Source organism: Phacochoerus africanus, chromosome 9 (assembly GCF_016906955.1).
Source record: "Phacochoerus africanus isolate WHEZ1 chromosome 9, ROS_Pafr_v1, whole genome shotgun sequence".
In the NCBI taxonomy this organism is placed as follows: Eukaryota; Metazoa; Chordata; class Mammalia; order Artiodactyla; family Suidae; genus Phacochoerus; species Phacochoerus africanus.
Genome location: NC_062552.1, coordinates 125,919,909 through 125,933,949, shown reverse-complemented (window position 1 = coordinate 125,933,949; position 14,041 = coordinate 125,919,909). Strand labels below are relative to the sequence as shown.

General features: G+C 47.2%; 1 protein-coding gene across 2 annotated transcripts in view; it reads right to left on the bottom strand.

Annotated features, from left to right (window-relative positions):
* RCOR1 (REST corepressor 1) overlaps nt 1-14,041 on the bottom strand; it is a 147,521-nt gene that overhangs the window by 26,346 nt on the left and 107,134 nt on the right. For both annotated transcript variants that reach the window (XR_007137233.1, XM_047797706.1), the window contains exons 4-6: nt 3,300-3,352; nt 1,602-1,763; nt 852-970 (exon numbers count right to left, since the gene is read on the bottom strand). Coding sequence is in view for 1 of the 2 variants with exons in the window: in XM_047797706.1 (XP_047653662.1) it covers nt 852-970; nt 1,602-1,763; nt 3,300-3,352 (334 nt within the window). In the remaining variant the exon portion in view is untranslated. The remainder of the gene's footprint in view (nt 1-851; nt 971-1,601; nt 1,764-3,299; nt 3,353-14,041) is intronic.

Sequence of the window (14,041 nt, the reverse complement as noted above, 5' to 3'; positions counted from 1 at the left end):
TTCCCGGTCAGATTTGTATCTGCTGCGCCACAACGGGAACTCCTGTGCCCAGATTTTTAAATTCTCCCAAAGTGGTACTCAATTCATTGCCACGTTGTGTTCCCTTTCATTTGGAACCATAGAGCACTGTCCTGAGACGGGGCCGTGGGGCCAACACAGTCTAGCCTCCTTCATGTTGCTCTGTACTGTTAACTGATAAAATAACATACCTTAGGAAAGACAATTTTAAAAGCCACCTGTATTTCCACGAAAGCCAAACCCATGGATTATGTTGGCGACCGCCTTCAAGACTTAGGCATCCTCACTCTGGAGCTGAGGACAGAGGCCTGGGAAGGACTGCCCCGAGCCCATGCGCCCAGAGCCCATCAGCAGACCCTCCCGGGGGAGCCTGGCGCTCCCTCTGTGGGTGAGCTCTGTGCCGCACGTACGTGTGCGTGAGGGCGAGGACTACAAGCTCTCCTTAAACTGACCTGCTGCTCAGGAAGTCCTAAATCCCCCTCTCACTCACATACTCAAGACGGATGCATCTAAGCTGTAGATTTTAACAAACAAAACATGAACATATGCCAACTGATTCTACACAAACCTACCAAGTAAATTTCAACCTAGGAAATAATGGGTAGGTTTCTACTCGAAGGAGACGCTGCAGAGGCAGCGTGGGAAGGCTCCCTCTGATCGGGACTGGGCCGCCTGCAGGGAGAGCGGCACGCCGAGGCTGGGGAACACGTGTGTGCGTTTGGGTTCCACCGGGAGGGTCCCTGCACTTTTCCTCGTGTACCCACGGGCTCTGAGCCGTTCCCGTGACCTCAAGGTCCCCTCCATGGCGAGACCCCGCCACGTGTGGTACCGACCTTTCCTCCCGCTCTCGTTTCTGCTTGCGAGCGTGGCGATCCATCACGCTGGTTTTAGTCCTCGTCTTCTTCCAGGAGTAGTAAAATTTCACCAGACTTGCTATAGACTTATCAGGAAGCTCAACATAAAAAATGAGTTGGTTTAGATCTAAAACTAATCTTTAAAAATCAAATGCGTTTAGACATATTTAATAAGGACCACTCTGCATATTCAGAAATGTCTTAAGTCACAGGCATTTTTCTCTGAATTCATAACAAAGCTTTCATCAATACATTTTAAAATGACTGAAGTTTGAACTGAACTCAGCTCATGAAAGACTGCAAAGTCAGTGTGAGATGAGTCAGTTTTCACACAACTAAAGTTTCTAACGTAACTTCCAGGTAATTTTTAAAAAGTTCATTTTAGCACTAATGTAACTTCGAGAAGCTTTCATGGTAGAAGGTAAGAGATGAGCAAACTCCCCAGGGAGACAGGGGCCCTGACACTCGCCCTCTTCGAGTGCCACCACGACCCCCGCCCGAGAGACGCTCTGAGGAGCCCCAACGGGGGGACTGGGGCGGGGGCGGGAAGGGCTGCGCTCCAGCTGGGAGCTGGGAGGCGCTGGAAGTGCTTCACTCCCACCCCCAGCTCTCTGGTGAGCTGCTTTTTCTAAAGGGAGCTCTACTACCAGCGGCTGGATGACAGTCCCTCCTCCCAGGCACTCGGGGCTGCGGTGGGGTGGGGACGACACGCAGGGTGCGCCTACTCACCATTTGCTGGATCCGATGGAACGTCTTCCCGTGAAAACTGAAGGCCTGCTCAAACAAGACTTTATCTTCCACAGTCCACTCATCTGGGAAGGGGGTGAAGTTGGGCAAATCAGCCAATGATTTTTCAATATTATGCTTATGCCAAAAGAGCATCCCAAGAGCCTAGAAAAACAGTATCAAGGAAATTTTTAGACCCACAACGGGAGGAACACTGACGTGGAAATGAGGCTGGCGAGAGGGGCGGGTGTACCTCTTCCCACCCACCAACGAACTCAGAGGCGCCGCTAAGCGGCAGGCGCTGACAGGTGCCCTTTGGCACACACTCGCTAATCTCACTTTTCAAACTGGGACGCGGAGGTCCTGAGACACTGAGCAACGGGCCCCTGGTCGTAGCGAGGGAACTGCAGGAACAGCACAGCTCTGCGTCCGCGCTGGTCAAGGTCCCTTGAAAGCCCCTGCGAATGACGGAGGAAGTGCTCCACAAAGCATGCAACCATTTGCTAGTCTTTCTCCCTCCCCCCAAAAAATGTAAATGAATTTTTTTCAGCTCAGAAAAGCAAAAAAAGAAAAACAAATGGATGAAAAACAAATTAGAAATAAGAGAATTTAGGAATACTTTCCTGAGAAAACTTCCTGTATTTCAATTTTAAAGTGGAAATGCTCACGTTTGAAGACCAAAATCCTTAAAAATTCACACGAGTGCATTTAGCAATCACCCAATAATATTTATACTTTCTAAACAGAATAGAAAACTGATGATTTTCTGAGCAGCTTTGTGAAGTTTATGAGCAGGGTTTGGAGACAGAGGAGTACACATTTCTTGCTTTGAAAGGTTTGGGAACTTCCTCACCGTAGTTCCTAAGAGTTCTACAGCAGAACACCCAGAAGTAAGGGGGCCGGGTCTACATAACCTACTTGGGCACTGGGGTCAATGGGAAGTTTTGATTACAGGCTGTTGAATCTACAGCAATGAAAAGGAGAGCACTAACCACTTAACGTGATTACTTTAAAAGTTATAATGACAAATAAGGCTGAATAAGACATCATGCTTTTGGAGAAACATCTTGTGGATGTCTCATTAGTTGCCTCCAAACAATTTTTAAAAGGAAACCTTAGTCAAAATTTACAGCTTCAAAGTGATTCAAAACAATTAGTATTGTGAGTTCCCTTTGTGGCTCAGTGGTAATGAACCTGCCTAGTAACCATGAGGATTTGGGTCATCCTTGGCCTTGCTCAGTGGGTTAAGGATCCAGCGTTGCTGTGAGCTGTGGGGATCCTGTGTTGCTGTGGCTGTGCTGTAGGCCGGCAGCTGCAGCTCTGATTCAACCCCTGGCCTGGGAACTTCCATACGCTGCACATGCGGCCCTTAAAAAAAAAAAAAAATTAGTATTAAAACACTGTAGATCTGAGTGTGACAACAAGAGTCAGGAAATCCCACCGCACAACCACAAGGATGACAAGGCACATATTTAAGTAAGAAAGCACTGTGCTCAGCACCTAAGCGCCACTGCCTTCCTGAACAGTGCAGACCTGCAGGAAAACCCAGACGCCTTTCACATCAAAGGGTCCTCCGCCTCTCCCCTCAGTAAGAAGGAGAGCAGGGGCTTTGTATGACGCTGCTCGTGACCACCAAAACATCGCTAATGAGGACAAGATGCTCCCCAACACTCAGAACAAAAAATGGAACCATGCCATTACCTGTTCCATGTTGTACCCATGCTTCTCCTTAGCGATGGCAATGTACTCATCCACTGCAAAACAAGACAAGAGGCCAGTAAGCAAACCGAGGGCAGTGCATCGACGGGCACCAAGCCTGCCACTGGGGTATAGAGTCCAGGCCTGCCACGTGCAAGAGTAAAACTGAAGAACAGACAGGACCAAGCAGAACTACGTCCCATGATCCCATTACAGAGCTTACATATATAAATCCCACAGAGAAATGGAGGCAAATACACTCAGATATTAACAGTACTTATCTTATTTCTGGATGGTGAGACGATTTTTTTTTTTTTTAGGTCCGCACCTTGTGGCGTATGGAAGTTCCCAGGCTAGGGGTCAAATCGGAGCTGCAGCTGCCGGCCTACACCACAGCCACAGCAACACAGCATCCAAGCCATGTCTGCGACCTACACCACAGCTCATGGCAACACCAGATCCTTAACCCACTGAGCGAGGTCAGAGGCTGAACCTGCATCCTCATGGTTACTAGTCAGATTTGCTTCCACTGTGCCACAATGGGAACTCCGAGAGGATTTTTTTTAACTTCGTTCTACTCAAATTTTCTGTAGTAAACAAGCATTACTTTGGTACTTTGAAAAGTAATTATTTAGGGAGTTCCCATTGTGGCTCAGCACTAATGAACCCAACTAGTATCCACGAGGATGCAGGTTCGATCGCTGGCCTCGATCAGTGGGTTAAGGACCTGGTGTTACCATGAGCTGTGGTGTAGGTTACAGATGTGGCTTGGATCCCACATTGCTGTGGTTGTGGCTGTGGCTCCGATTCGACCCCAACCTGGGAACTTCCATATGCTGTGGGTGCAGTTCTTAAAAAATAATAATTATTATTTAGAAATAAAAAGGAATGTTAAATGGGGAACTGCTTTTAGTCTTAGTTGAGGCTGGAGAACAAGCAATCTACTTTTATGTTAAAAAAAAATGTAAGAGATAAACTACATGAACCAATGGCTAGTATTTGCTTTCAAACTCCAATCCAAGATGGCAAGGGTCAGCTTTCAAGCCCTAAGGAAACACCAAGGAAAACTGATGGACTCAAACTCCAGAAGTTGCCACACCCAGCAACAGACCTACTTCCTCTCTACACAGCCTACTCTTTCAGAAAAATAAGACTAATAATATCACTTCCTTATGTCCATGTATGACTCTTCTTTATAAATCACAAAAATAAATAAGTTCAGAAAGGAAAAAAGTGAGCAGCACAGAAATGTATGAAACGCTAAATCCTAGTAGCCCCCGCTGCCTTTTCTCCCAAATCTTACTTTCCAGGCACAAACCAAGCGTAGAATTGAGAAAAGAGGCTCAGAGTGTTAACACAGCGAGCAGGAGAAAGGTGATACAAGTCAGAGCTTTAAGTTTCAGTAAACTATTCAGTTATTTCAGTCACCCTTCCTAATTGTGGTATAACTGACAGCCAATTTAAGAAAAAGAAATCAATTCTGGAAAAGAAATCAAACTCTTATTAGGGTGTATATTCTATTACTAGAAGTTTTTTTCCACTGACAAAAGGGTCAATTTAGTTCAACAGTGACTACATATAATGCATGTCAATATTAAGGCAGTGTTTTTCTTTTTTTACAGCTAAAGTGCTGGTTACTCCACTCAGAACACAGTAAAATTCCAATTTACCTGAGAGTCAGTGAATGATAAACTAAAGGCCCTTGTTTGTCACAAAAGTTGAAACTGGTGATCTTTCCTCTCTCTTTCAGCCACCCTGCAGCATCTGGAGCTCCCGGGCCACGGATCAGACCCGAGCCAAAGTCCTGACCTACGCCACAGCTGAGGCATCGGATCCTTAACCCACTGTGCTGGGCCTGGGATAGAACCTGTGGCCCAACACTCACAAGACGCCATTGATCCCACTGCACCACAGCGGGAACTCTGAAACTGGTCATTTTTTTACATGGGGGAGGAAATATTCCAAAGTGTGTCTCTTGCTTATTATTACTTTCCAATAAGGGAGATTATGCCAAATAAAAGTCCTCTAAGGTTCTTTATTTTAAAAAAAAAAAAAAAAAAGGCAACAAAAGGTAAGGCTGCACCGGAAGGTGGCTGTGCAAACCTGGCTGGACAGAGCTGTTCTGGGAGGTGCTGGTGAGGCTCGCACTGCAGAGATGAGCAGCTGGGCCCTGGGGATGGACTGCGGGTCAGAGGATGAAAGCCAGGTAATGAGATGTGCTCACACCAAGAACACATTAAGATCAAGAAAGAACAATGTACAGTGAACTGAGGGTCAACCCTGAGGTCTGCTTTAAGGGTTCCTTCTTTTAATAAATATTTGGTGAACAAACAATATAGGAACCTCGAACTTCCGCTATATATCCTCAGCTCTGTGAGCATCCAGGTTTCCAGGCGCTATTATTTACCTTGGCTGCGTAAGGACCGCGCAATGTGTGCAGGTACCAGTCAGTCACGTGATCTTTAAGCACACCCACACAGAGGCTGGGTGGGCAATGAGGGAGGCCCACTCAGGCTCCCTTGGGCCTTCCTGCCCACGGTTCCCAGGGCAGACACTTGTTTACTCCCCAGGCAGAACCTGCTACATCAGTTCCAGGGTCCCTAGTGTCTCTAACCAGATTTACCTAAAAAAATTACAAGGGAGGGAGTTCCCGTCGTGGCGCAGTGGTTAACGAATCCGACTAGGAACCATGAGGTTGGGGGTTCGGTCCCTGCCCTTGCTCAGTGGGTTAATGATCCCGCGTTGCCGTGAGCTGTGGTGTAGGTTGCAGATGCGGCTCAGATCCCTCGTTGCTGTGGCTCTGGTGTAGGCCGGCTTCTATAGCTCCAATTCGACCCCTAGCCTGGGAACCTCCATATGCAGCGGGAGCCGCCCAAGAAATTGCAAAAAGACAAAAAAAAAAAAAAAAATTACAAGGGAAACAAAAGCATTCTTTGAAAGCTTTTTCTTTTTTTTTTTTTTTGTCTTTTGTCTTTTTGTTGTTGTTGTTGTTGCTATTTCTTGGGCCGCTCCCGCGGCATATGGAGGTTCCCAGGCTCGGGGTCGAATCGGAGCTGTAGCCACCGGCCTACGCCAGAGCCACAGCAACTCAGGATCCGAACCGTGGTCTGCAACCTACACCACAGCTCACGGCAAACGCCGGATCCTTAACCCACTGAGCAAGGGCAGGGACCGAACCCGCAACCTCATGGTTCCTAGTCGGATTCGTTAACCACTGCGCCACGACGGGAACTCCGAAAGCTTTTTCTATTTTCATCTGTTCTTTTGTTATTTAACATAAAAATTAGTTATGTTCCTAGTGGTAGGAACAGTAAACCAGATTAAAACAGTGGATTCCAACTGCTGCAGCTAAGGGTGGATAGAGCATCTGCTGTAAACAACCAGGCATTCTTACTAAGGGGGCTTTTCAAATCATATGCCTTCTTGATTTTCTTGCAGACCACCCTGAGGAGAAAGCAAAATAACAGCAAAGGGGAGAGAACTCCAGCAGAGCTATTTAAATGAAGTTACCTGGTGTAGCTGCCATGCACCTTGAACGTGCAATGAAATAAGTTAAAATATGGGGAGTCTTGCAGCTTGCAAAAGAATTACCATCTGATACCCACTAGCAAAAAGAGAGTTTTGCATTATTTTCCTTTGTTGATTTTTATGGCCAAGCACATGGTATATGGAAGTTCCCAGGCTAGGGGGTGAATCAGAGCTGCAGCTGCAAGCCTATATGCCACAGCCACAGCCACACTGGATCCGAGCCCACACCACAGCTCAGGGCAACGCCGGATCCTTAATCCACTGATTGAGGCCAGGGGTCGAACCCACATCCTCACTGACAGTATGTCAGGTTCTTAACCCACTGAGCCACAATGGGAATTCCGATCTTTCACTCTTTTTGTTGCCCCCAATGTCCAACAAAGGTTAAACAGATAAACGTTTGCTCAATGAATGCGGGAGGAGCTGTGATATGTACAATGTCAACATTTTAGGTCCTTTTTCTAGCAAGTTGAAAGGCAGCACATATCAAAAAGTCGACAAATAACACATGCTGGAGAGGATGTGGAGAAAAGGGAATCCTCCTACACTGCTGGTGGGAACGTAAACTGGTGCAGCCACTACGCAGATCAGTATGGAGTTTCCTTAAAGACACTAAAATAGAGCTACAAAATGATTCAGCAATCCCATTCCTTGGTGTATCATCTGGAGAAGACGAAAACTCTAATTTGAAAAGATACACACACCCCAAGGTTCACAGCGGCACTATTTACAACACCCAAGATGTGGACACACCCTGCGTGCCTATCAAGAGACGAATGGATAAAGAAGATGTGATGTGTGATCATACTCAGCCATGATCAAGAGTGAAGCAATGCCATCTGCAGCAACACAGATGGACCCAGAGATCACGGCAGAGTAAGAGAATGAGAAACAAGGCAGAGTAAGACCAATGTTATACGGTGTCACTTACACGTGCGATCTAAAAAATAATACAAATCGATCTATATGCAAAACAGAAACAGACTCACAGACCCAGAAAAAAGCATGGTTATCAGAGGGGGTGGGGGAGGGAAGAAAGTCGGGTATGAACAGATTAACAGATACAAACTACGGGACATGAACTACCAGCGGTGCCTGACACAGGGCAAGCACCGCACTATGGCTGTGCTGCCTCTGGCAGCTCCCAGGAAGGAGCTGGGTGACCCTGACGGAGAACCCCACTGTGGCAGGAACTCCCTCCCTGCTCCACGCTCAGTGTCTTGGGCATTCGGAACAGAGCCATTGGACAAATGTCGCTGCGGACAGGCCTTGTCTCGCCACCTTTCTAGTCCGTAGAGCCCAGCCCTCGCTCCCTTCCCCAGAGGGACAGCTGCTCACCACGGGTTCTGGACTCCCAGTGCCCTCCCCGCCTGCCTGCCTCCTTCACACAGGCTGCCAGGACCTGCTGGTAGGTCCGGAAGAAAATGGAAAGTCTAGGTTTTTCAAAACCTCCCACATGGTCTCCTTAAGCAAAAGTGAGCTTTCAACCCAAGAAAGCAAAACCACTCCCAACTGCTCTTATGAAAAACAAAGGATGACCAGATGCTTGAGGTGGTGGACAGAAGATCAAACAGGAAGGGAAGCAAAAAACACAAGCTGACCCAGACAAAGAAAGCCAGGTCAGGAGTTCCCATCGTGGCTCAGTGGTTAATGAATCCGACTAGGAACCAGGAGGTTGCGGGTTTGATCCCTGGCCTTGCTCAGTGGGTTGGGGATCCAGCGTTGCCGTGAGCTGTGGTATAGGTCGCAGACGTGGCTCGGATCCCACGTTGCTGAGGCTCTGGCGTAGGCCGGTGGCTACAGCTCTGAGTGGACCCCTAGCCTGGGAACCTCCATATGCCACGGGAGCGGCCCTAGAAATGGCAAAAGGACAAAAAAAAAAAAAAAAAAGCAAGCCAGGTCAGTGGGGACATTTCCAACGCTCTCTTCTATCTGGCAACAATGACCAGCAGATTAAAGGTTAACCAGAGACCATCCCAACCTGGGGCGAGAAGCCGCTGCGGCAGTCATTCAGTGCGCTGAGCTCGGGACAGGGAGCAGAGTCCACATGGCTCAAGGAGATGCCAGGACACTCCCTGCCGGGCCTGGGCATCTGTACCACCAGCCTTCCTCAGGGCACGTGGACAGTCCAGGGCATCATCTGCGAGGCAGAAGCAGGGTTGCCTTGGGCAGCTTGGCTAACATTCTAATCTGCCCTCAGAAGCAGAAGAATCAGACACGGGGTTCAGTGTACTCTGCTCCAAGAACAATTCTATCGTTGCATAATATGCAGTATTTTAGAAAACTCAAAAACTCGTCTCGAGTTATGACGGATAAAGAAAAATGCATCACTCCGAGCCTTTAAGAAGCACACGGACTATTCACGGCTTTTTTTGATAAGAACTTACCATTATGGAAAGTTCAGGTAAATGAGTTATGTTTTTCTGCCCTTACTATGTACAGAGCACTGCAAGTCAACACACAAAAGAAAGAGGATTTTTTGCAGTAGCTTGAAACAACACCCAGGTGACAGAAGAGAACATAAATACATAAAATAACACTGGGGGTGGAGGACAGCGTTGGGATGCACAACAATCAGTAAATAATGATGACACTAATGACGATAAATCAAGAAATGTTTCCTAAAGATTCAACAGGTACACTAATAACTAACTGTAGCCATCATCTGAGAATCTCCAAGTCAGACAGTGAGACACCGACATCATATGCTGCTTTCACTTACAGGTGGAATCTACAAAAAGGACACGATGAACTTCTTTGCAGAACAGATACTGACTCACGAACTTTAAAAAACTTATGCGACCTAATCAAATTTGCAAGCTTTTGCACAGCAAAGGAAACCATAAAAAAACCAAAAGACAACTTATGGAATGGGGGAAAATAATTTCAAACGATGCAACTGACAATTGCTTAATCTCTAAAATATACAAACAACTTAAATAACTCAACAGCAAAAGCCCTGAACAGACATTTCTCTAAAGAAGATATACGGATGGCCAATAAACACATGAGAAAATGCTCAACATCACTCATTATTAGAGACATGCAAATCAAAACTACTGTGAGATACCACCTCACACAGGTCAGAATGGCCACCATTAGTAAGTCCACAAGTAACACATGCTGCAGAGGATGTGGAGAAAACGGAACCCCCTGCACTGTTGGAGCAAGTGGAAACTGGCACAACCACTATGGAAAACAGTATGGAGGTACCTCAGAAAACTATACGTAGAACTACCATATGACCCAGCAATCCACTCTTGGGCATATACCCGGACAAAACTTTCCTTGAGAAAGACACATGCACCCGCATGTGCACTGCAGCACTATTCACAGTAGCCAAGACATGGAAACAACCTAAATGCCTATCGAAAGACGACTGGATTAAGAAGATGTGGTATGTATACACAATGGAATACTACTCAGCTATAAAAAAGAACAAAAGAATGCCATTTGCAGCAGCACGAATGGAACTAGAGACTCTAGTGGAGTGAGTCAGAAAGAGAAAGACAAATACCGTATGTTTCACTTATATCTGGAATCTCATATAGGGCACAAACGAACCTTTCCACAGAAGAGAAAACCATAGATTGGAGAAAAGACTTGTGGTCACCGAGAGGGAGGGGGAAGGAGTGGGATGGACTGGCAATCTGGGGTTAATAAATGCAGACTATTGCCTTTGGAATGGATAAGCAAAGAGAGCCTGCTGTACAGCACTGGGAACTATATATCTGGTCACTCGTGATGGAACATGATAATGTGAGAAAAAAGAATGTATACATGTATGTGTGACTGGGGCACTTTGCTGTGCAGCAGAAAACTAACACAACACTGCAAGTCAGCTATAATGGGAAAAATAAAAGTCATTATTAAAAAAAAAAAAAAAAAAGCTGGGCGTTCCCATCGTGGCTCAGTGGTTAACGAATCCGACTGGGAACCATGAGGTTGCAGGTTCGATCCCTGCCCTTGCTCAGTGGGTTAATGATCTGGCATTGCCGTGAGCTGTGGTGTAGGTCGAAGACGTGGCTCGGATCCCACGTTGCTGTGGCGTAGGCCAGTGGCTACAGCTCCAATTCGACCCCTAGCCTGAGAACCTCCATATGCCACGGGAGCGGCCCAAGAAATGGCAAAAAAGACACACACACACACAAAACAAACAAACAAACAAAACTTATGGTTTCCAAAGGAGACAACTTGGGGGGAGGGGGGCTTGGAGTTTGGGATGGAAATGCTATAAAACTGGGTTGTGATCATAAATGTACAATCATAAATGTAATAAAATTCACTGAGTAATTTTTAAAAACTGTTGAGAATTTCCACTGTGCAGGCTGCTATTCAAACTCTTCACCAGGATTATCTTTTTGATCTGCTCCAGTAAGTCGAGGATCACCCCTACTCACAGATAAGGAACTGAAGCCCAGAGAAGCGAGCTCGACTGGCCAGGGTCACAGAGCTGGCAAGTAGCAGAAAGAGCACGTTCACCCACTCGGTGCCCGGGCCCAGGACCACCCATGATGTTGAGGCTCCAGGCACCATCCTATCTTCAGAGTAAGGGGGACAGGAGGAGACAGCACTTGAGACAGAAACAGTCTCTCCGGAGGGCTGAGCCAGGCCATCAGCACTGGGCACTCAGTGGGAGGGAGGGAAGCCAAGAGCTGAGGCAGACGAAGGACGTCGGCAAGAGTGAGGCGAGCAGGCAAACGGGTGCCCTGGGCCAGGCCTCGCTTGGGCCTCTGCTCATGTTTAATCCAAGGATCTAACTGCCCCAGGGCCATTGGTAAGAGTCCCAGGCTCAAGTCAGGAAGGGGAAGAGTGCAGATGAAAATCACCACAGTGACGTCACCTCACCGCTGGTTGGCAAAGGGGCTCAGAACACCTGAAGTCTATGCAGGGCAACAGGTTGACACCATTAGGTGGGTTGGCAAAGCTATAGCCTTAAAACGGCTTCAAGAACTTGTGTCATCATAGCCGTCACAGGGCCTCAGGTACTGCGAAGGAGACATGGCACTGAGTTGCCTCTCAGGACTGAGTGTGCCACGTTTCTCAAGAACACGGTAACGGGGAGCTCCCACTGCGGCTCAGCGGTTACAAACCCAACTAGGATCCAGTGCTGCCATGAGCTTCGGAGTAGGTTGCAGATGCTGCTTGTACTCTGGTGTGGCTGTGGCGGTGGCTGTGGCTGTGGCTGGCAGCTGGAGCTCTCATTTGATCCCTAGCTGGGAATTTCTAAATGCCGCAGGTGTGGCCCTTAAAAAAAAAGAATACGCAACAAATATCATGGCATCTCCTTTTACTATTATTATTTTTCCAACAATATACATGTATTCCTCATGGTTCTGGAAACTGAGAAATCCAAATTCAAGGTGCTGCCAATCTGGTTCCCGAGAGAGCTCTTTTCTGGCGTCAAGGTGGCTCCTTCTCACTGTGTCCTCTTGTGGTGGAGAAAACGCTCTGCTGCCTCTTCCTCTTTTTTTTTTAACTCAATGAATTTTATTACATTTATAGTTGTACAAAGATCGTCACAACCCAATTTTGTAGCATTTCCATCCCCATCCTTTTATTATTAAAATAAGTTATTGCCATGACTCACTAAGAATCAAAATGAGCTTAAATCTTTTCGGTAAAGCGACAGTGCCACCTGGTGGGCACAAACGCGACCATGGTTAACATTTCAATGATCTCGAAAGTATGGGGGGGGCTTAAGGAACATGAGCACAGAGATTCCGCCAGAGCACAATGTAATGAGCCAGTCCTTCTTAGTACAAAGCACACTTTCTTTACGACGCCACTATTTCTTAATGTAGTTTGTTAAAATCCCACTTTATAGAAAAAGCTTCTCCCACCTTCTGGCACCTCAGTAAGTACTACCAAACCCAGCCCAAGCTCAAGACAATCTGATCACGGCTTCTGGCACCTCTTCCTACCTAAGCTGCTCCTCTACACCTGCTCCACCCAGAATCAACGTCCGTGACCTTGGCTAAGTTAACCCTGCCTCTCTCTGCCTCAGCTTCCTTTTCAGTCTAAGACACTTAAAAGTGTCTTCCAGGGCTAACATTTCAAGAATAATTTTTACAACGTTTAAACGTTGGAGTTCCTATCGTGGCGCAGTGGTTAACGAATCCGACTAGGAACCATGAGGTTGAGGGTTCGATCCCTGGCCTTGCTCAGTGGGTTAAGGATCTGGCATTGCCGTGAGCTGTAGTGTAGGTCGAAGACATGGCTTCTTGGATCCCGTGTTGCTGTGGCTCTGGCGTAGGCTGGTGGCTACAGCTCCCATTCGACCCCCAGCCTGGGAAACTCCATATGCCACGGGAGTAGCCCAAGAAATGGCAAAAAGATTAAAAAAACAACAACAACAACATTTAAACGTTAGATTTAAACATTTTGTGTGTGCTATATTAAATTTTTTTCCAATAAGAAAAGAGCATTCTGCTTCCTTTAGCATTCATACATTTGTGTAGTCTCCAGAAAAGCATATGTAGAATCTCCACATGTAAAAACTGAGCATCACTAAGATGACATTTACTTATTTTTGCTTTTGTTGTTGTTGTTGCTATTTCTTGGGCCGCTCCCGCAGCATATGGAGGTTCCCAGGCTAGGGGTTGAATCGGAGCTGTAGCCACCGGCCTACGCCAGAGCCACGGCAACGCGGGATCCGAGCCGCGTCTGTAACCCACACCACAGCTCACAGCAACACCGGATCCTTAACCCACTGAGCAAGGGCAGGGACCGAACCCGCAACCTCATGGTTCCTAGTCGGATTCGTTAACCACTGCGCCACGACGGGAACTCCTATTTTTGCTTTTTTAAGGCCACACCCGCAGCATATGGAAGTTCCCAGGGGTCGAATCAGAGCTGCAGCTGCCGGCCTACACCACAGCCACAGCAACGCCAGATTGGGGCCACGTCTATGACCTCCACCACAGCTCACAGAAATGCTGGATCCTTAACCCACTGAGCGAGGCCAGGAACTGAACCTGTGTCCTCATGGATACCAGTCAGGTTCGTCACTGCTAAGCCACAATGGAAACTCCTTGAATGATACTCGGTTGTGACTCATCAAAACCACCACCACCTTTTTTCTTAAAAAACGCCCAGGTCTAGGGTGAAGAGGAAGACCCACGGTGACACATGCCTCCTCCTGCATTTCTCACAAGCCGGCTCCTGCGATGACCAGACCTCCAGCAGGCAAGGGTGCACTCAGGTTAACGTTCTGC